Below are 23,622 nucleotides of genomic sequence, written 5' to 3' on the forward strand. Positions count from 1 at the left end.
CACACCTTTGATTTACATCTTAAGAAACTAAAACTATTTCATAAATATTGCCTAAGCACTTTGTTTCATAACTCCAAAAACAATGAGGGTAAAAAAAAACAAAACTAAAACTAGATACTAGGAGAATCAATCATCTTTCCACTAGACTTTAGCTATTATCAATGGCACATATCATATCTACAAGATGAAGCCCAATTCCAGAGGAGCTTACAGTTTGTCATTCCTATGCATATATTTTTCTCTTTTGAATGCTGAGAAATTTTTAATTAACAAAGGAAAAAATGTTTTAGAAGTCACTCATCCATTTTGATCCAGTTAGGGAAATTAGCCAAATAAAAATTTTTAATGAACATTGATCCAAATTAATGCACTTTTTTTTATTACATAGTCATCCATTTTGAAAGAATTGAATTTCCTGCTCTGTCTTATCTCTTCAGGTATCCTAAGATTTGAGTAATTATAGCAGTGGTTGTACAAAATGATCAAATAAAACAGTGAAAAATGTAAATATAGATTTCTGTCCTAGAAAAGAAAAGAACTCTTCACAAATGACTTAGTTTATATTTATTTCCACAAACTTATACTTACATATACTGGATGAGAAAATAGGTAACTTCATTATATTAGATATGTTTCACTTTAGGGTTGTTCTTTGTGACTGATATAGTTTTGTTGTTGTTGTTATTTTGAAACCCTTACCTTCCCTCTTGGAGTCAATACTGTGTATTGGCTCCAAGGCAGAAGAGTGGTGAGGGTAGACAATGGGAGTCAAGTGACTTGCCCAGGGTCACACAGCTGGGAAGTGTCTGAGGCGCTCAATTTTGTGACTGACATATTAACATTTCTTAGAATGTAATTTCAGAGAGGTGGACTAAAGATTCAAATTCAAAGAGGATTTTTTTTCTCCATCTGCTAATAACCATTGATTAACACCAAAATCCGGAGGCATTATTTGTGATTAAAGAAAGACATTTCATTCACCTAAGTGTTTATAGTTCTACTATAATTTTTAAAAAGCACCTGATTGCTTTTATGCCCATTATAAGTGATTTGATCAAAAAGTGGTTTTGGTATTTAAATCGCCAACCTTCATTAATTTTTCTTTTTCCCCTTTCTCTGAATAGAAATAGTTATAGCTCCAATTAATGGCAGGTTATCGAAATTCACCTACACTTTATTTTCTTAAACTTAAATACTCATATATTCTAGCTTATTTTCTGAGTTATCAATTTGCCTTCTAATCAAAAATTTTAAAAACTACATCAGCAACTTTATGGTGCATATTTTTCTGATAAATGTTAACATTGCTATAAGCTATGCATCAACATTCTGTTTAAAAATAATTTTCCTGATTAATGTCAATATTTCTTTTTTTCCCCATAGATTCAAATCATCCTCTTGGGGCAGTTTGCACTCCAAAATTAAATTCACATAAAGATTTTGTGTTGTTCAAAGACAAAAGTAGAAAAGTAATGTCATCTGATGAGCAAGAGAAGCTTTTATCTTACAATGGGGAAGTCCTTATTTTTCAACTGTCAACAGGAAACTCGGCAGAAGAAGGGACTGCAAAAACATCCAAATTACATGTGAAAAGAATGACATTTGATAGAAGCACAAGAGCATTTATTCAGAAGTCCACTGGAATATTTAGCATGCATGGAGAACTCTCAAGTTTTGAAATGATTTGTTGCAGCTGTGCAGCAGACTTCAGAACAGGAATTAATCTCCCTTGTGTTTTGATAAGAAGAAACAAAAAGAAAAGTGTTTTCAAATATTTTTTATTGTTGCTTCATAGTTCTAATGAATTTGAACAGCGAATGAATCTTACATTAGAATATGAAATGAAGGACGACATAAAGATACTTGATGGTCCGTCAGTCTTGTGGAGACATATCAAAGCTTTCTTTTATATTTCTTCACAAAACGATACAATTGTCAGTGCTCCGGTGAAATTTTCTTCTATCAAATGGGCAGGGGTGGTTGAAAATTTAGGAACTATTTTATTTGGTGTAGGAGAACCACATTCCACTAAGAGAGAAAGTAGTCAGAAGTATTCAGAAGATTATGCAATTTGGGGTACTGAATTTTATGCATATTCTATTGAAAATAAAACAATATTAAGTGGTACACATTTTTTGCCTCATGCTTATGGCAGTGTGGTAACGTGTATACATGTTTGTTCAACTAAAGTAGTGAATTCTGTGTTAAGAATTTCTCTGCTTGCTCTAACTCAGAAGAATCAACTTATTTGTTTCCAAGATGGTGTCCCTAAAAATCTATGCCAGCTTCCATTTCAGCATCCCAGGGCATTACAAGTTATGGCTTCAGGTGGAGGAGATTTACTCTATATTGTATCATGCAGGTCTGGTGATGTTTGTGCCATCGGGAAAAAAAGTTTTCAGGTATAACAACATATCATAAAATTTCAGTTATTTTGTTAGTAGGGATAGATGTTTTTAAAAATGTGCCTTCTGTCTATAGAATATATCTTGATGTATTTTCAATGAAGGGCTTGCCTCTCCAGAAGAACAACTCTGGCATCAGTTCAAAATGCTTCCTGATAATTTCTTTTACTGCTTTTTGTTTTATGTCAAAGCCCTTTTTAAAAAAAGAATAGTTGGTATTGAATTTCGACTAGTATTTACAAATTTTTCTTTATAAAATGACACCCAGGTGGATTTTTTTCTTGTTTATAAGAAAATACTATATGGATTTACTTATAGAAACTACTTTACAAAACTAAAGTAAATCAAATGTTCAATTACATGGATTTATGTATTTATTTATTTATTTTATTGTGCTCCCTGAATGTAAAGCACTTTATAGAAAGCTAAAGAAATTAATTACTCAAGTCTGTTATTTATGGTGACAATTGGTTAGTGTTAAAATATTTTTCACAAACTTTGCTAGGAACATTTTCATTATCTTGTTTTGTTTGGAAAATGGTGGTTAAGATTTGTATGTGTACATATTCCTGGTTTTAAAATAAGACTTAAATATTTCCTAAAAATAGTCATTGTCCTCAGAAATTAAATAGCTATATAGACATGTCAAGAAATAGAACTATGTGTTTGGATATCTCCTTCTGCTTTATACTTAAATGTACATCTGTATCCTGTTTTTAAGCACACCCAGTATTTAGATATTCTTGTGGTATAGTATTAAACTATTTTACATTTACATTTTGCATTTATATTTTACATAGCAAGCTCTTTCCTATAGAAATGGTGTACCAAAATACCAAAGCTATATAGGACATACCACATACATCATCTTCCTTATGTCCCTAAAAAAAGCAAAATGCAGAACATAACATGATCTTATCTCCTGCATCTAATGATCCATTTAATGTTGAAAGCAGTTTGACAATTTGATAGAGGCAATGTGATTCTATGGAAAGAATGATGAATTTGGAGTTACACAACATAGATTTGATTCCAGGCTTTGCTACCTTTGGAATCTTGAGCAAGTCATTTGTACTCCCTAGGACTCAAGTTTTCTTATCCATAAAATGAATGTTAGACTACCTAAATCTCCTAGGTTCTTTCTAATTTGATGCTGAAGATTACCAACTGATGTGTTAGAGAATTCCAAATTTCTGCTTTTATATGAATCAGTACGTTTCCCTAGTGGTGATAAGAAGCCAAAACTTTTACTTTACTGCATAGGAACTAGCCTTATGATTTTATGATAATGGTATGTGAACCAAATTCATGATTTCTGAAGATGCTAAATATCTTCTTATAAGCATTTTGAAAAGCACAAACTACATTAACAGGCAATTTCATTTTAAACAAACTTGTAAATGGTACAAATTTGGTTATTTAGTAATTCATAATTGTAGATGTGTAATATTTCTTGTTTTGCATTTGGTTCATAAAATAAATAACTTTATTAACAATAAAATAATAAATATTAAATGTTGTAAGCAATTAACATGATCTCATTTTCAAGTTTTTTAGGAAACTAAATTTCCTTATATCTCATACTTTATTACAGAGGTAAATGAATATGTACTATTAATAATCTAATAAGTGCAAAGCCATTATAGTTGCCTGTATTTGGTTATATAAAATGTGGATTGTCTATTTTTTAGATCCAGTCTATTATATATATATATTTTTTAAACCCTTACCTTCCGTCTTGGAGTCAATACTGTGTATTGGCTGCAAGGCAGAAGAGGGGTAAGGGTAGGCAATGGGGGTCAAGTGACCTGCCCAGGATCACACAGCTGGGAAGTGTCTGAGGCCAGATTTGAACCTAGGACCTCCTGTCTCTAGGCCTGGCTCTCAATCCACTGAGCTCCCCAGCTGCCCCCTAGTCTATCATATTTTAATTATTATATTTGGTGAATTAGCTAAGTAAGATCTGAATGAAATCACAATGCAAACATACCTAAATTGTAGTATGTTTTAGTTGGAAAAAATTGTGAGATTATCTAGTTCAAGCCTTTACCTGAAACATGAATATCCTCTCCAGTATCCCTGACAGCCTCTCTTTAAAGAACTCTAGGAGTAGAGACTTCACCATCTCAAGACTTTTTCAAAGCTCTAATCAATAAGGATTTTGTTTTCAGATGGAGCTAAAATCTGTCTCTGTGAAACACCTACCCATTACTCCTAGTTCTATTTTCTAGGTCTAAGAAAAACATATAATCCTTATATATAATCCTTTTTCATGACAGCCTTTCAAATATTTGAGGAGGTTTTTATGCCTTTTCTACTTGGCCTTTGACAAGTCTTAACTTCTCCAAGCTAAAAATCTCATAACTAGTTTTCATATGACATGCTTTTGAGTTTCTTTACCATCCTGGTTTCCTTTAGGTGAACTCTAGTTTGTCAGCATTGGTCATAAAAAGTGAGTTCCAGAAATGTAAAAACTATATTTCATTGGTCATATGGCATCTGGTCTATATAAAATTATGAACTCCATTGTGGACACTGACCCTATTAATACAACCTAAAGCCCTCTTGGTTCTGGGTGCTATTAGTATCTCTGTCTTTTCTTTCTTTTACTTTATCTCACTAAATTCTTCTTGTAGGTTGCATCCAAGTGGCAAAAAGTTCATTCAGTCCTGGTAGATGACTTTCTTGGCATTGGAACTGAACAACTGTTGCTAGTTTTTAAGGATACATTCAATACCAATTGTCTAACTTCATTCAAGATAACAGATCTTGGTAATGTGAACTATTCAGTAAGTTCTGTTTATTGAGGTTTTAAAACTTTTTTATGATCATGTTCTTTCTATTCATGTTTAAAAATGGTGGCCGTTTAATAGTGAGAGAAATAAAAGCTTTTAAATATTTAAATATATTATTTTATGCCCCTTATTGACTCATGATATAGTATAAAAATTAAACCTTATGAAATAAGGGAACTAGGGTGGTTGCCAAAATAACAGCAACATTTACTCATTAGCAATGCTAATGATGCATTTCTATAAGTAGTTCTCTTTCTTTGGCTTAGAAATAATAACATTTTGATATCTTACTCATAATTAAAGAAATTATCATAAAGACTCAAGATTATATTTTATGTTACCAGTATTAATCAGTGCTTATTTTCTAGTGATCAGAATATGGTCAAGAAATTGTAAAGTTACCCTTCAGATTGGTTTGTATAATAATATTAAAATTTGTTTCATTGTTTCCTCATTCATAAATTGGGTATTGACTTCACAGAGTTCTGAAAATCAAGTTAATGAATCTATTTGAAGCTTTTTGTACCAGCAAAATATTTGCAATAATGAAATTCTTAAAGTTTTACTATATCTTCTTTTTTTAGAATGATGCTTTTGATCCCATGGAGAATGACTTATTTGAAGATAACTTGCAAGAGAATTATTCTCTTACAGTCCAGGCTTTGGAAAGAAGATTACAAGTTAGTCTTTAAGCTTCCTTTTTGTGTGTGTGTGTTCTCTTATGTGTCAGTCTCTTAGAATATATGGAGTTACGGCAGAGATAAAGGAGTTGGGGGCAGAGAACTAGTACCATAATATAGGGGGCTGGCTGCACTGCAGGAGTAGTGTGGAGGGTGGAATTAGGCCAGCCCCCAGGGCTCTAGGCTGGAGTAGAGAGTGGTCTTATGCACCAGGGATCCTGGATCCAAACTGGCAGGGAGATGGTTGAAACTCACTCACTTGTAAAGCTTAGCCCCTTTAAGCTCAGGATTCTATGGGCAAGCCCTCAGAAATGGAAGTAATATTATTAGACAATAGCAGAGGTCCAGCAGGAAGGAGGTTGGCACTTCCTGGTCCTAACCACTTAACAGAGTTTGCCAGCTGTAGCCAATAAAATGTTCTAACAAGCCATGTTGACTTGGTCTTTGGTTAAGGTAAGGCAATGATTTCAAGAACTTTAAGCTTATGGGTCAAAGGGGTTTATTGGTGATAAATTGAATTAGGTAAGAGGGATTGGTAAGTGGGTTAGGTAAGCTAAGATTTTGAGATGACTAACTTCAATTAAGTACTCTAAGAAATACTGAAGGTCTTCTTAAGGTGCAGAAGAAAAGAGTGCCTTGGGGGCAAAACAACTCTGAAACCCCTTGGTTGCTGACCCAGGGCTAATAAGCTCTGGGCCGTTGGGATGGTGATATCTTGAGTATAAAAATAAACTCTTGTTTCCTATAAGGGTTGTTGGGTTTGCCAATGAACTGTTGGTATTTGGCTAGCAATGGTAGTTGTGCCTACCTGCCTAAGGAAATCTAAACCCAAACCACCCTGGGGCCCAGTCCCACATTCCTCCTCCCTCTCCCAGAGTACAGGCCAGAAGAAGAAGTAAAAGTGATCTCCATTCAGAGGTCTGGGACCCTTCTTTTATACCCTTACTTCAAACTGCCATTCTGGCACCCGCCTAAGTCTCATGCCAGGTTCTGAGTTCTAAATGGGCAACTGCCAGCTTGCACCCATGAAAGCCTGGTTGCAAGATTTTATACACTATAGTACTTTTTTTTTTTAGTTGTTTTTTTTTTTGTTGTTTTATTTTAAACCCTTAACTTCTGTGTATTGACTTATAGGTGGAAGAGTGGTAAGGGTAGGCAATGGGGGTCAAGTGACTTGCCCAGGGTCACACAGCTGGGAAGTGACTGAGGCCAGATTTGAACCGAGGACCTCCCGTCTCTAGGGCTGGCTCTCAATCCACTGAGCTACCCAGCTGCCCCTACACTATAGTACTTTAATGGTATATGGAAACTAAGTGTGAAAATCTTCCCTTCTGATGAAATCATCCTTCATTAGCTCCTCAATGACGGAGAGTCTTAGAGAATTATCTAGAACAGTGATGGACAAACTACTCCTGAAATATTCTATCTGGCAGGGGGACATCATTCTTAATCTGACGAATACAATGAGTAGGATACAATGCAATGAAACTTCAAAAGAGCTGCCTTAGAAACAGACTGACAGATGGGCATTTCCTTTCCTTTGGCCCCCTCTTTAAAAAGTTTGCCCATCACTGGTCTAGAACACTTACAGGATTGAGTGACTTGCCCGTGGAGAAAGTCAGTATGTGTCAGAGTCAAGATTTGAATCAATACCTTCCTGTCTTTAATGCAAGTCCTCAGAATAAATAAGTCATGATCATTGGCAAGCCACTTTACCTTTCTGATCCTCGGTTCAAGGTCCTAACTTTTACAATAATAAGGTTGAATTTCTAAACTGGTTTTTTATGGTACCCTTTTCCTCTTTGTCTTATGCTTAGATGTATGTAGATCAGCTCCCAAAATTTAATCATATTGAATATTTTAGTGCTTTTGTGGTATGGTGTAATATTAGGCTTCATACAAAGCAGGTTAGAATTCTCTTTGAAGACAGGGACTCTTTACTCTTTTTTTTTTAAACATTCAAAGCACTTAGCACAGGGTCTGACATGGGAATCCCCTTAATAAATGCTTTTCATTTGACTAAATAAAGTTTGCCCCTCTCTTTAGAAATGTAGCTTCTCAATAGATTCTCGTGGATATTGGTCTATACCATCACAGAGCACTCTCTGGGCATGTGCACTGACTCCCCTCCTTCCCCCTGTAGGAATAAAAGTGGATAAATACTCCTAGTGTTTTAATATATATAAGTTAGTAATAAACAAAAAGAGGAGGAAAAGAAAAGGAAAAGGATTCTTTCAGTAAAGTGAGCAAAGCAGAGAGCCAAAAACTCACACCTATAGCACTTTACCAAAGCAAAGCACAGGCTCCCAAAAAAGATCCCCACAGCATGGATCTCAGCCAAATTTATCTCACAAGAAAGTACATCAAATGAAGACATAACTTAAAAGGCTGCTGGGAAGGTAGCTCAGATGTGGCAAATTTTCCACCTGCACACCCTTCACCAATAGAGTTCTAGTTACTAGAAAGGCAGAAGGACTCAGGCAGGGCTGCTCCCCTCCCCCTCTCCACCATGCCTGAAGACATTTCTTTTACATTCCTGCCGCTTTACCCAGCAGGTCAATGAGAGCACAGGTTTGGTAAAGTAGGCAGTTCACAGGTGGCAGAGCTGGAGGAGAGCAGAGCACTACGACTACTCTCTTCCCCTTCTCCACACTTGCTGAGAGCATTCTTCACTTGACCTACCCTCCATACTATCTCCCCTATGAAAGGAACTGCATTAAAAAAAAATAGACTTGATCCTATTATTTTACTAGTTTTGCATCAGAGAACTAGCGTTCAATGCTATCTGCTTTGACTATTATATGACCTTGAGCAAGTCAAGTAACCTTTTAGAGACTTAGATGAGATAATTGATGTTAGAAGCTCTGAAGACTTTAAAGAAATGTATAAATGTCAGATTTTATATAAGCAAAATACCTATGATCTCCAAGATTTTATGAATCGGGCACTGAACTGCATCAGTTTGTGAGATGGTGCTGTCTTCATGTCAAAACACCACTGAAGATTTTTAGTATGATAAGATGATAAAGCCAATTTTTAGTACTCTTTGAATTAGTTTCTTAAGTTGTGACTTCATTTTTTTGTTTGGAAATAATTGTAAATTCCTAAACACCAAATATGCCTGTTTCCAAATCAAAATGCAGAAATACATTCCACACAAGATTTTTGTAAATTTTGGATTCTTTATTTTTTCTTTTGGGCTGTGTATATTATTGTCTCTCCATTCTCTTTTTAATTTTTTTTTTATTTTTAAACCCTTACCTCCTGTCTTAAATTCAGACTTATTGTTTCCAAGGCAGAAGAGTGGTAAAGAGTAGACAATTGGAGTTCTGGCATGCTCAGGGTCACACAAGTAGGAAGTATCTGAGGCCTAGATTTGAACCCTGCTCTCTATCCACTGAGCCACCTATCTGCCATATAGGGAAGGTTTTTTGACCTGGGTGTTGGAATGGTATTTTTAATAGGTAACTTTTTCTTTTTGTAATAATGGAGGAAAAGAAATAAGCTGTGGCATTTTGGCAAGCAGTTCAGTTTGGTGGAAACAAAGGGTGTGGGAAGAGAAATGATGGTGATGATGATGGAAAATAAGGTTGGAATAATAAACTGGAAAAGATCAAAGAGGGCCTTCAATCTCATGTTAAGAAATTTGGATTTTGCTAAAAGACAATGGGAACTATTTAATGGTTTTGAGCAGGATAGTGACAGGATCAAAGCAATAGTTTAGAAAAATTAACCAATAGTGTGGAAGGTGGATTGGAATGGGGAAAGTCAGGAAGCAGAACGGGGAACTATTGCCAGTAACCAGATGAGAATAATGGGGGCCTGAAATAGGATAATGATAGTGGAAATAAAGGAAAAGGGACATGTAAGGGAGTTTTATTGTTTAGGATAGTAGTTGTCAGTTGGTTAAATCTCATTATACATCTCCTGGTTCGCCTCAAATCTCCTTTGGGAAGAGGAGAGATGCCATTCTGTTGTACCAGTGTCCTGCCACTATTGTGAGAGTGCTGTTCCATCCAGCTTCACACATCTCCTTTATGACCACCCTTTTGCTGGAAGATAAGAAATAGCATTCTATTAAGCACCAGACTCTTCTTTTTCAGTAGAGGAGGAACACCATCATCAGATTGCCAGCATTATGCTCTCATTTTCAGCTTGAGGAAAGGAAAGTAAAACCTTTACTTGAACAATCAGATACTTGCCTTCAGAATCACTGAGATTATAGAGTATGACCAGGGGTAATTTTTTAATCTTTAAAGGCAGATTTAGAAACATTTGCAATGTCATTGGCTTTGGTCTCCATATTGACATTGCAAATATTTTTTATTCCCCACTGTTTAATCCCTTCATTTCTATTCCTTTCCCTAGGACCACTCTTCTCAAAGTCCCACTCCTTTCTCTGTGCTCTCTGGAATACCTACTTCTTGCTTGTACTCTCTGGAGTACCTTTCTTACTTGCTTTCATCTTAAGTCTCTTTCCCATTCCTTCCATTTTCTGACTCTCACTGAAATTTGCTCCCTGCTGATGACACAGCCTTCCTGGCTGCCCTTCTAAGCACTAGCTGTACTTTTATTCATTCTCCCAATTCACTGGTTCAGGTAGAGGAATTGGAATATTTCTTCTTCCCTATTCTAGATTCTCCCTCTGTTACCATCACTCAGTAACCTCTCCTTTGTTGAGGTTCACTCAATTTATATTTACTTTCAGCTCAAAATTCTGGTAGTTTTGTCTGTTGATCTCTGCGACACTCCTTATCTTTCCTCTGAGAGTTATCACAATCTTACTCTCCATCCCAACTTCTGCTTTCATAAAAAGGAACTTCAATATACATATTGTTAACTCTCAAACATCTTAACTTCACATTTCCTCACTTAATTTCACATGACTTACTCCTCTACTCTACTTCTATGAGATTATAAACTCACTGCTGAATGAAGATGGAGAAAATCACAAAACTATGCTAATTGGGGGTTCACTTCAATGTTATATATCCTCAGCTGGGTTCTCACTGTTACAAGAAAATCACTAGTTAATTTACTGTCTCGTTCTCCACAGGCTTTTCCAAACCTTTTCACTCTTCAGATCTCCCAGGACTTTACATTCTCCACACCTTTTTGGCTAAGAATCTTGCCCCATACTTTGCTTAAAAAAAATGGAGGCCATTTACCAAAAGCCACCTCTTCTTGCTCCCTTCCAGATACCTTATGTTGCTATTTCCTTTATCTCATCTCATATGATGAGGTGGCTTTACTCCTTGCGAAGGCTGACTTCTCTTTCTGCTCAAGCTATCCCGTTCCATTCTATCCATTTCTAGATTCTATTACTTATTTTCAGTCTCTCCCTGTCTCATTCTCTACTTCCTACAAACACGCTCATGTCTCCTCAATTCTGAAAAAATCCTCACTTGATCCTTCCATCTCTGCTAACTTTTGTCGTATATCTCATTTGCCTTTGTGGCTAAACTCTTTGAAAAAGACCATGTCTACTCTCTCTTCTCTCATTCCTTTCTTAACCCTTTACAAGCTGGTGTCTGACCTTATTCCACCAAAACTGCTCTCTCCAAAGTTACAAATGATCTCTTAGTTTTCAGATTCAATCTTTTTTTGACCTCTCATCAACCTTTGACTCTATTGCTCACCCTCTTTTCCTTGATTTCTTCTTTACAGGTTTTTCTGACACTTCTCTCCCTTGATTCTCCTCCTACCTATCAGACTACTCAGTCTCCTTTGCTGGATCATTATCCAAGTCACCTTCACTCACCCATGCATGTCACACAGACTTTGTCTTTGGCCCTTTTCTCCTTCAGTGTTATTTTACTAGGCGATCTTATCAGCTTTCATGGATTCAGTTATTATTTCTATGCTGCTTAGGAATCCCAGATCTACTTATTTAGCCCAAATCTTTTGCTGACCTCCAGATTTACATCTCCATCTGCCAACTGGGCATCTTGAACTGTATATCCTGGAGACATCTTAAAACTGAAGTCATCATGTTTCCCCCCCCCCCCGCCCCCAACTCCATTCTTTCAAACATCCTTGCTACTGTAGAGGATACTATCATCTTCCTAGTCATCAAAGCTCAAAATCTAAGTGTCATCCTCAACACTTCACTCTCTTATGCCCTTTATCCAATCAGTTGTTAAGGGCTATTACCTTCTTAACATTTCTCAGTTATGCTGCCTTCTCTTCTGATACTGTCACCACTCTGGTTCAGATCCTCATTGACTCATGCCTGGACTATTGCAAGTTAATCTTCCTGCCAGAATTATTTCTTATACTCCAATCCATCACCCATCCAGCTAGTTAGCTGTCAATATGATCTTACTAATATACTGGTCTGATTGTACCACTCACTCCCTCTCATCTCTAGGATCAAATAAAAAAATCCCCTATTTGGATTTCAAAGTCTTTCATAACTTGTACCTCCAACCCTTTCCAGTTTTCTTTATTCTTTATTACTCCCTCTTGAATCCAGGGAGTAACCTCCTTCCTGTTCCTTGCACAAGACAAGTCCCAGCTAAAATCCTTTCTTCCCCAGAAAGCCTTACCAGATTTTTCTTAATTCTAGTGCCTTTCCTCTGGTGATTATTTTCAATTTATCCTCTATTTAACTTGTTTGTATATGGTTATTTTCATTTTTTTCTCCCTCCATTAGACTGTGAGTTCCTTGATAGCAGAAACTGTCATTTTGCCTTTCTCTGTACCCCTAGTGTTTAGCACAGTGTCTGGCATTGACTGACTTAACTGCAGCACAGGGACAATTCGAATGATAGAGCAAATAGTTATGGAAATGTTCGAGAAATAATGTCATGTAAATGGTATAATAAAACTTTTAAACTCTTAGTTTTGACCAAATCATCCTACCTTCTAACCATGAATAATATCTTTTCTTCAACCTTACAGATTGGTTTGGCATCTATTCAAGAATTGCAGAAGCACCTCCTACTTAAGGAAAGAGTTCTTTCAAAATCTTGCAAAGCTTTAATAGGCTTTGTTCAAGGGAAAGAATATGTTCCACCATATAAAGAGGAGGTAAAATTAATCATATGATTACTGTAACATTTTATGAAGTAGAAAATTGAAATGCATGAAAGAATTTGTTTAGATAAATTACTATTTGGGGTATATATTAGAAAATATTGCCTTATGGATTGAGAAGCACAATTCACTAAAGAGGCAATTGTTGACTTTTTATAAACATTAATATATTGTGATTGCAGAACTTTCTGAAAAGCTATTGTTGGAAATAATCAGATTTACTGGAGAACTGAGGAGGCATTCATTTAAGCACTGAAAAAATAAAGCCCAACCTTTTAACTATTGTCCATAATAAAGCTTTCTAAAATATATTCTATACTTCTTGCCTTATTAAAAATATGAACTAAACAAAATTTATTCTTGATTATGCAAGGACATCATTTTGAACATCAATATTGTACTATATAATAATATAAATGTCTTCAGTGCCTGAGTCCTATAAATTCATCCACCTTTTTGCTAAATAGCCCAAGATTGCCATACTTTTTTTTCTTTATTATGTCTGCTTTTTTTATAGTTTTGATGGCTCAATCTTTGCTGTTTGCTATCATAATGCTCTCAGTTTGCTTGCTTATAAATACCCCATTTCTACTTTCTAATTTTTGTTGTATCTTAAACCTCTTGTGGACTTATAAATCAAGCATTTATATAACAGATTTTTTCAGTACATTGTTGGTTAATTTTGGTGAATTTTTATTCTTTTTATTTATTATAAAGGATTTTTTAGGGAGGGATATAAGAAAGTAATATATTGGAAACTATAAAAAAGACTGATAGTATTTCTTTTTTAAAAAAGAAAATAGGGGGCAGCTGGGTAGCTCAGTGGATTGAGAACCAGGCCTAGAGACAGGAGGTCCTAGGTTCAAATCTGGCCTCAGACACTTCCCAGCCATGTGACCCTGAGCAAGTCACTTGACCCCTATTCCCTAGCCCTTACCACTCTTCTGCCTTGGAGACAATACACAGTAATGACTCCATGACGGATGGTAAGGGTTTTTAAAAAAAGAAAGAAAGTGGCCAAGATATCCAAGGCAGGAATCTTTTAAAGTACATTTTTGGTAGGAATAATTTTGTTTTTATTGTCTTTATATTTCCACTGCCTAAGAGCCTTGGAGATTAGTACATAAAGAATTTGCCTTGGAGCCAGGAAGACCTGGGTTCAGGTCCTGCATATTATGCATTCAATTCTCCAGGTGCTTTGTAAGAGTAAGTTACAGAGAAGATGCCAGCCTGCTTTAGTAAAGGGAGTTTCCTCATCTGAGAGTTTCCCAGATTAGTTTAAAGGTTTAAAGATGAAATCTTTAATTCAGATATACTATGCCTATGCCAGACAAACCAAGTTATATACTTATGGAATAGATAAGAATCACAGTAAACAATGTTTGAAATGTCTGAGATTTATTCAGAGAAATACAAACACATTCAGCTTGTTTCTTGCCTTGGCAATTTTCTTCACACTTTGTTCATGTTTTCCATCTGAGACAGTTCCTGGTAAAGGACCTGAAAAGAGAGTTTCCTAGGATGTCTGATAATCTGGTTGTAGAGTCTTTATTGGCCTACATAAAAATTCTTAAATACTCTAGCGCTAATTTGAGAGTTAATTCCTTTTCTATTTCAGACAGCTTCATATCTAGGTTAGGCCTGATTAGCTTCTAAGATAAGTCTTCTAAGAGACTGTTATAATTGGCATTCATATAATAGAAGTACTAGGCAAGTTGAGAGAGGATAGTTGCATTGGCAAACATATAGACTAGTGGCTAGCTTCATAGAAGAGATTGATACTTAAAATTTTGAATAATTAAAATCCTTGCCTCAGTTATGAATACTGGAATGTTTTGTTTCCATTTATTACATGTGTGAAGAAATCTGTCCCTCTTGTATTTTTATGCAGCTTTTATACAACGTAAAAAAGTCATCATACATTCATACCTTTTCTCCTTTTCCCTACCTTCCCTCACTTTTGACACTCTTAATAGAGATAACATACTTGACTTCTATGAACATCTGTAATTTAAGGAAATAAAATATTAGACAAAAAATAAATTTTTCAGATCTAAAGATATGTTCCTTTTTCCCCCCAAGGATGTTCTTGTTTCTCTCTGTGATGATAAAAAATACTTTCCTCATTCCTTGGATGAAAAACTATCAGACACATCTCATGATTCAAAACATATAATAGAGAAGATGTGGTATCGTGTGCTGGATGACCACTTGGTTGTTGGAGTACAAATCAAGTATTCTTTTACATTGTAAGTTAATGTAAACTCTGAGATCATCTTATACTGATTAACATTCTAGAAATGTCTTTTTATACTAAGGTTTTTAGATTCATCACATTAGCTAGGTTGGCAATTACAGGAGAAATTGCTCAGTCACCTTGCCTCCTGAACCTACAGCACTACTGCTACCTCAAAGATAGTCAAATATTGTCTGTTTGGGGATTATCAGAGGTCCTTAAGATATTTATGAAAGGCCAGAATAGCAAAGGAATTATCAAAATAATAATGCATCTGTACCCACAAAAGAGAGAATTGTCTCTTCTTTCTGTACTAATGTTAAGAGTGGGCAAGGTGAGAGCTGCTAAACAAATTACAGCAGGTTAGTGGAAAGAGCATTTTCCCACTGAACTAGCAATCAGGAAACTTTATTGGCCATGTCATTTAGCTTATCTTATTCTTTGTTTCCAGTAAAGTTAAAAGATACACTTTATATGATTTTTGAAGTCATTTCTACCCCCTGTTTCTATGGTTGCTTAATTTACAAATTCTTGTTAGTTGTTGCTTAATCTTCATCCATTATGTGTAATTATTTTCATTCCCATCCCTCCAGTACTGCTAGTAGCCTAGCAATAGACTTTTAACTGAAACAGATTCTTTTTCAGGCAAGGAAAAAGACAGTCATATACAAGAGACAAGAAAATGAAAAATGTTCGAGGACCTATGGGAAAACAGGCACACTAATTCACTGTTGGTAGAGCTATTGACACATCTATTTTTGGAAACAGTTTGGAATTATTCACCAAAAGTAACAAAACTTTGTATCACTACTAAGTGCATATTCCATAAAAATTGAAGAAAGAGGTAATAACAAAACAACCTAGAAATTAAGGAGGCCCCCTTCTGTTGGGGAATAGCTATATAAATTACTGTTTATAAATGCAAATTAATATCAATACACCATAAAAATGATAAAATGGACAGTTTCAGAGGAAATTGGGAAGTCCTCTATGAACTTGTGAAAAGCAAAGTGAATGGAACTAGAACAATTTACAAAACAACAGTAACAGAATAAGGGGAAAAATTTTGAGACTTTAGAACTTTGATCAGTGCTATAATAGTAATAATTTCAGACTGAAGATGAAGCACACTACCTACTTCCAACAAGAGATGTTGGACTTAATATGCAAAATGAAACTTCCTTTTTCTTTTTAAAGGCCAAAGTGGGAATTTGTTAGGATTTTCTATTCTTTTAATTCTTCAATAGAGAGAAGGAGGGATAGATAATAAATTCTTTTTTTGAAAAAGAGTCAGCTAGTTAGGTTAAATGAGGTCACAAGTCTCTTCTAGAAAATGGACTGTCAAGATGAAGAAAAAGACTAGCTCTCATGAATTTCAGTAAACATCATATACTGAGTACTGCACCCTAGTCTGACCTGAAATCTTGAATAAGGAATTTCTACATCTATCATGAGCCAGATAGTCCTAGAAAATTGAGTTAATACTTCTTTGCACATTCAAAAGAGAACTCAAAAATTTACATTTCTTAGAATCTTTAGTTTTGAAGCTGCTTCTGTACTCTCTGGCAGGTTTTGGTTGGGAAATAGAGGCGGTACTTATAGTATTTATAGTGCCTAGGAGTATAGTAGGCTAAATATCTGTTGTTAGCTGTTTCGTTATATATTATTTCATCTTTATTATGTAATGTTTAGGAGACATGTAATAAGGCTCAAAGGTAGATTGGAGCTAGATTGTGAAGAGCTGTAAATATCAAACAAGAGTTTATATTAAAGTAATAGGAAGCCACCAAAGTATACTGAGTAGGGGAATGAAACAGTCAGATTTGTGCTTTAAGAAGCTTAATTTTGACAACCTTGTGGAGAATGGATATAAGATAAGAGAGAGTTGAAACTTTAGGGAGGGAGACTAATAAAGAGATGATTATGGTAGTCCATGCAAAAGCCTGAATAAGTGTGGTGGCCATGTAAGTAAAGAGAAGTGGGTTCATGTGTCATATGTTGTTGATGTAGAATTAACAAGATTTGACAGCTTATTTGATATGAGAAGGGTAGGATGAGGGACAGTGAAAACAGGAGGATGACTGAAATTATAAATCTGAGTGAGCCCTTAACCAAAATAAGGAAGAGGTGTGATTAGTGGTTTCATTTGTTTTTCTATTTCATTCTCTTGATAACATACTTTGTAATAAAGTTGAGGAATAGTATACTTTGTTTTATTTTTTTAATGTTCTGCCATCAAAGTAGAACAATTGATTAATCTTAGAAAATTATCTTTTTATTAAGGAACTTAACTACCATTCCTAATCCTTGGAAGAACAAACTATTTTAATACAATTCTAGTTGTCTCTTTCAAGAGGAGCAGTTGTAATTGGTCAGAACATGAATATATAGTGATATGACTTTCTCCTGTAAGAAAACTCTCTTACAAAGGTAAATCAGAAAGAGAAATCCTGGGATGGTGTTACTGAAGTTAGCTAACCCTCAGAGCAACCCTAATTGACTTTTTGAGGAAGCCAATGGCTTCTCCCATCAGGCTCCCTTCATTACAAAGGATTATCTAACTAAATTTATTTAACTAAAGTTGGTTTATTAACAAGTCTTTAAGGGAAAGGATTAGGATAGAGGGAAGTTAGGGATTGCCCTCAATCTTAAACACAGATTGGTTTTCAAGTCTCTGTCAGAGTTTGAGCTGAGCCCAGGGCTCACAGGCTTATGAAGGTTTCCTTTCTTCCTAATCTGTACTATATCTATACTAGCTTTTATAAATTCAAAGTCTTTAGCAGTTTTGACAGTAAGAGGAAAAGAGATTCTGACCTTCAGAGCTGGTTTAGCCTGTCTCTTCAGACTAATGCCCTAAAGACTGGCGTTATAGTTCAAGCAGCCCCCTTCAAATCCTTTTGGTTGATTGCATGATCCACATGAATCCAGGAAGAGAAACAGTTGGGAAAATAGAATAGAGGTAGTTTCTATCCTGAGAGGCAGAGAGCTCCCTCTTGTCCCGAGGTCAAGGCAAGAATTCCCTATGAGAGAGCAACTGTCACTCTCCGCCCCCAGTCTCTCCCCTCCCTTTTCCAACTGCCTTCCGTTCTCAATCCTCTCTTTCTCCAACATTCCAAACCCTTTCTGTGCATTTTTTCCCACACTCCTCAGTAGAAGACAGGAAAAAAATCAGAATATATCTTTGCACAATTCTCCATTTATTTATTTGATTTTTAAAAATGAGCTTGGATTACAACAAATACTTGTGTAATTTTTTTCAGATTCCTAAATGATGTGACTTTATCACTGATAATGGATCAAGCCTGTAGTTTCAACCCTCCACTTATTAAGTGTAAAAACAGTATGATCAAGTTGGATACAGTGTCACTCCCTACATCATTGTCATCTCCATGTGAAACTGAATCATCAGCAAAAAGAATTAAATTGATCCTTCATAACAAGGAAAGAAAAAACAATTGCCAAGAACAGACATCTGAGACTAACTGTATACCGGTATTTACTGCAGTTACAGCTCTTTCACCACTTTTGGCTTTCCATAATTTTTGTTGTATTGTGATACTACATGCCAGATGGGGAAAAAACAGTGGCAAGTTTGGAGAGAGCTGTACTGTACCTTGTGGGAGACTTTCTTTAAGTATAGAAGACATTTCCAGTGGAAAATATTCAGTAATCTTACCAGAGAAGGACAAACCTTTTAAAGGTAATTTCTATTAGTATATGGTACATCATCTTTTTTGGTGACTGAAAAATTTTAAAAGCTTAATATTTAGATTTCAGTTCATGTCATTTTTTTCTTTTAGAACCTGTTGAAGATCTCTTTGCCCTTCTTGCAGTATTTCACAAATTTCATTTTCAAATAACATCACATGATTGTACATTAACATCAGTAAAAACATGGCTCCTCAAACACATGGAATGTGAAACAATCAAAGAATTTCCAGATAGCTTCCTTTGTAAAAGTCATGGGGCTTTGTATGGGATCCTCTTCAACTGGAAACAGAAAACAGCATTTGAAGGAATTTTAACAATATATTGCAGGTAAATTATTATAAAGCTGACATATAACTGACTTGAGTTTTACAAAGTGTAAATAATAATAGCCAATATTTGTATAGTACTTTAAGTTTTACCAAGTGCTTTATATACAGTTGATCTTCACAGCTATCAGTGAGTAAACAAGTACTTTTTAAGCCCTAGTATATATCAAGCAGTGTGAGTGCTAGGGATGTTTTTTTTTTAAATTCTTGCCCTCAGGTAGTTTACATTCTAACAGGGAACACTACATGTAAACAATTATGTTTATAAAAGACATACAGTGTAAATTAAAGGTAATCTTAAAAAGAAAGCACTAAAATTAAGGGGAGTGGGAGGAAGAGACTAGAAAAAGTGGGATTTGAACTGAGCCTTGAAGAAAGCCAAGATTGTGGAGGTGAGGAGGGAGAGCATTCCAGGCAGGGAACAGCCAGTGCAAGAGGCTAATTGGCTAGTGTTACTAGATCATTGAGTCTATGGAAGGGAGTAAAATATAGGAAGACTAGAAAGCTGGGAGAAGGTCAAGTTGTAAAGGGCTTTAAAATTGAAACAGTGGGTTTTCTCTTTGATCCTATAAGTAAAATTAAAGAAGATATAGGTCTGGAAATCATCTGTATAGAGATAATTAAACTCATGGAAGCTGATGAGATCACCAAATAGATAGAACAAAGAGAGAAGAGGCCTTAGGAAAGAAATATATTAGGTACCCACAGTTAATGGAAGTGGCCTGAAGGAAGATCTGGCAAAGGAGAGATGGGACAGGAATCAAGAGAGCAGTGTCACAAAAACTTGGAAAGAATAGAAGAGGGTAATATGAACAGCATCAGAAATTAAGATTTAGTAATTAAGAGAACATTAATAATTCTGGAGACAACAATTTCAGTTGTATGATGAGATCAGAGCAAGACTGCAGAGGTTTTAGAAAAAAGTAAGAGAAAAGGAAATGGAAGCAGCCAGTCAGTCTAGGGACCTTCTAAAGGAATTTGACAGGTCCTTGAATGGAGTATTTAAGATACTGTGTTCTATAGATTAATGAGTAAGTAATCACCTCATTGGAGAAAAATAAAATCAATGGCCACTTTGAATCTTAAAAAAAAATGACAAAACAAAAGTTTTCTCTATTATCATTATTTAGCCTAAGGAGAGTATCAGAGACAATTTTTCTTTTTACTTGAAATTAATTACCCAGGTTCCTGTGGCTGTTAACAGAAAAAGATTCTTTAGTTTCAAGAAAATTGCTATTGATGAGGGTACATTCCTCCTTTGTAGTAGCCTGCTGGAATTTAAACTTGGCCTTGAGTTAAGGTCCTGTAGATATGTGGAATACTGCATAGATTGACACTATGTGTTATTTGTTGGCTTTGTTGAATTTTTTTTCTTTTTTTTTTTAATCTTCATTTCTAGGAATAGATAGGGAATGGGAGAGGAATATATTTGGAAATAAATATTTTGTAGGAACAAAAGGCATTATTTAAAACAAATTTTCAAACCAAACTTTAAAGGAAACAAGTAAAAAGAAATTAAACTTGCCTACCCTGTTTGGTGTATGGAATTTTTCTGTTTTAAATAAGGATAGTACTTCTCAACCCATGCAATTGAAAGGTTAATCTTGTTTGTTTTTATGACAATTCTTATATATTTTGATAGTAACAAATGGAGCAAAGTAATGATAGTAGATATGAGCACTTGGGGGAAAAAATGAACCAGAGTATCTGACTCTTGTCTTCTTTGAACATCTAAAAATACATTCAAGTATACATATATTTGCATATGATTACCTGCTGATAATATGTTTTCAGAATTTTTCCAGTGCCACAGTACCTGTTTCATATTGAATTAGCTTTCTGTTAGGAGGAGATACCCTGACAAGTTCATCAGACATGGAGATTGCGTTTATTCCCTGATGTTCTCATTTATTCTTTAATTTATTTATGTAGCACATCCACTACATTTTTTAGCTTAGCGGAACTTGTCAGTTATTTTTGTTTAGATATGGTTTCAGCTTTAAATTCTTCTTAAGCATTTTTGGGGACTGCAGATCAAATATCCATCCAGCCTATATAATAAATACCTAAGTTCCATAGGCTAGTACTTTGACATTCCAAATTATTTTCTATTCCTATGTTAAACTAGCAGTTACTGTTGCACAGTACCTTTCTTTTGCAGAAAGAACTCTGTAGTCTAAGTTCTTAATATGTTTTTGTTTTTCAAATGCTCCTTAATGTTAATTCATGTCTGTGGTGGTCTGTGCTAATTTACTAATTTTAATATTTTTAAAAGACATTGATACAAATAAATATAACACCGAGTAGAATGGGATAGGAGCAGACCTATAGACAAAATACTTTTCAAAGATGTAAACTTGTTTCCAGATTTTATGAACTTATAACTTATCAGAAAGCATAGCCACATAACTTAAAAGTCAAACTAGTTCATTTTAGTTGATTCAGAGTATAGGAAGTCATTTGTTAAAGAATGAATAGTGAGATTCAACTTGATTTTTCCAGGTCCAAATTGTATTAATTAGCAACTTACCTCAAATATATTATGTTAGTTTTATTCATTATCACTGTGGTTATAAATTACTAATTCAAAATTTGTATTGTATTAGAGATACTATACATAAAACTCCTTACATAAGACATACATAAAACTATACATAAAACTTTGCTGACCCAACTTTACTAAAAAATAGGTTATTTTTTTTTCATTATAGGAATCAAACAGCTTTGTTCCAGTGCCTTCACAATCTTATCCAAATTCTCCCCATGAACTATGTGATAAAACAACTAACATTAGGAAGCAAGGAATTCCTTACTAACCAGTTGGCACAGTTTTTAGAGAAGGAAATCGTTACACTTAAGAATTCTTTTTCTTCAGCTATATCTGAACTTGAAGATAACTTGGCACAAAGGTGTGAGACAATCAATAAAAACAGCAGCAGCATCTTGCCAAAGTCTTCCTTATCAGGGAGAAAGGAAATAATACAGCAGATCCGAGATGAACTTCAACAGGAAAAGGAACAAATCATGTGGGGCATGAACCTATCGTTGAGCAGTGCTATTTACAGGGAAATTACTTTGAAAGTAGCAATGGTTCAGCTGGAATCAGACTTAGCTGCTCAGAAACTGAATGATTTGTAAGCATTAAAAGCATAAATGTATTTTTAACAGCTGTAATAGTTTGTGTTCTATTTGTTTTTGTTTTACATCATTGTGGGTGTTGTGAGGAAGATTATTTAGTATTAGTTATATATAGTTTATATGGACCTGGCAGGAAGGGCTGCAGAATTCCAAGAAGGAATGAAGAAGCAGGAAGTGAGGTTTGGACTCGGGGGAGAGAGACTCCATAGTGGTTGGGACATAACTGTTGCTAACCCTGGGAGAACTCAGAGTTAGGGAAAACTGCATCCAGATTCCCTGGGATCCTGAGAGAGGTGGAGGCTTTCAGCAGTGGACAACAGACCTGCAGAGCAGCACCAAGTGGGGAAGTGGTTTGTGATCTAGTGGACAGCAGTGCAAACTCTCTCTCCCTACCTGGGTACCTTGGATCACCTGTCCTGGTGGAGTTGGCTCCTGGCATCCTGAGACCATCCTCGGATTTACCGTGAGATCCCAATTGAAAGCCATCCTCAGGCCCTTTAGCTGAGCTGACCATACCTGGCTGGAACCAGGTTTGGAGGAGCTTTTCCCCTGTAACTTCAATACTGCTTCCTTTGGGCCCTGCCTGGCCTAGGTCAATAGAATAGTATAGTTAAGTCCCTCCCTTGACCTTGTGGTTTGTCCTTAGTTGTTTAAAAGTTGAATCCCTAATACCTATCCTTGTTTATTTGTTAATTCAATTAAAATTGTTACAACTTTTACCTTTTGCCTTCTGGTTACATAGGCCCTAAACTAGGTAAGCTAAGTGACTGTTGGCTAAACTGCCATTCTTGTGATAGTTAACAGCTTGGCAGTAAACCCTGGTCTTCCTATCCTGTTTGGTCCAGACCATCAGACATTTCTCTCTCCCCTTCAACCCAGTGTGAACCCACAAAACCATTTAGATTACATTCTTAATAATCCTCCATTACATGGGTAATCCCTTCTGAAAAACAAAATTTTTTTCATCTCAGATTTTTGGTACAAAAAGTAGCTTGTTAAAAATCACTTTCTAAGTTAGACATATGTTAATGTTTGTTTTAAATTTTCAAAGCTAAAACATCTAACCTTCACTTTTGACATCAATGTGTCCCAGGTAAGAATTCTTTAAAACTAATTCTTTGTAGAGTGGATCTGCAAGGATTAAAGAATTCCTATAAGGTATCAAGTTTACAAAGAAAATTTACAAAGAATATGATGTTTTTGTTTGTAGAACATGTTCCACTTACTTAGCAAAGGGACTAAATAAGAACTTTATAACTGAAGTCTTGGGGAGCTACTGTTAATTTTATATTG

The 23,622-nt window shown here is 35.3% G+C and overlaps 1 protein-coding gene across 1 annotated transcript; it reads left to right on the forward strand.

The window, feature by feature from the left end:
• The first annotated feature begins 1,466 nt into the window (after window positions 1-1,466).
• On the forward strand, window positions 1,467-22,329 carry FANCB (FA complementation group B). Its single transcript, XM_044666962.1, has 8 exons — window positions 1,467-2,402; window positions 5,042-5,194; window positions 5,785-5,880; window positions 12,784-12,912; window positions 15,001-15,167; window positions 18,415-18,854; window positions 18,955-19,192; window positions 21,903-22,329. The coding sequence occupies exons 1-8, from the start codon at window positions 1,473-1,475 to the stop codon at window positions 22,327-22,329; spliced, it is 2,580 nt and encodes an 859-aa protein (XP_044522897.1). The 5' UTR covers window positions 1,467-1,472.
• Window positions 22,330-23,622: the final 1,293 nt, after the last annotated feature.

Source organism: Gracilinanus agilis, chromosome 3 (assembly GCF_016433145.1).
Source record: "Gracilinanus agilis isolate LMUSP501 chromosome 3, AgileGrace, whole genome shotgun sequence".
NCBI classification, from domain to species: domain Eukaryota; kingdom Metazoa; phylum Chordata; class Mammalia; order Didelphimorphia; family Didelphidae; genus Gracilinanus; species Gracilinanus agilis.

Excerpts from the sequence above, each read along its gene's own strand:
- FANCB (XM_044666962.1), top strand. The coding sequence starts at position 1,473 with ATGTCATCTGATGAGCAAGAGAAGCTTTTATCTTACAATGGGGAAGTC. Across the intron at positions 12,913-15,000 it reads TTCCACCATATAAAGAGGAG|GATGTTCTTGTTTCTCTCTG; the intron begins GTAAAATTAATC and ends TTTCCCCCCAAG. Across the intron at positions 15,168-18,414 it reads ATCAAGTATTCTTTTACATT|ATTCCTAAATGATGTGACTT; the intron begins GTAAGTTAATGT and ends AATTTTTTTCAG.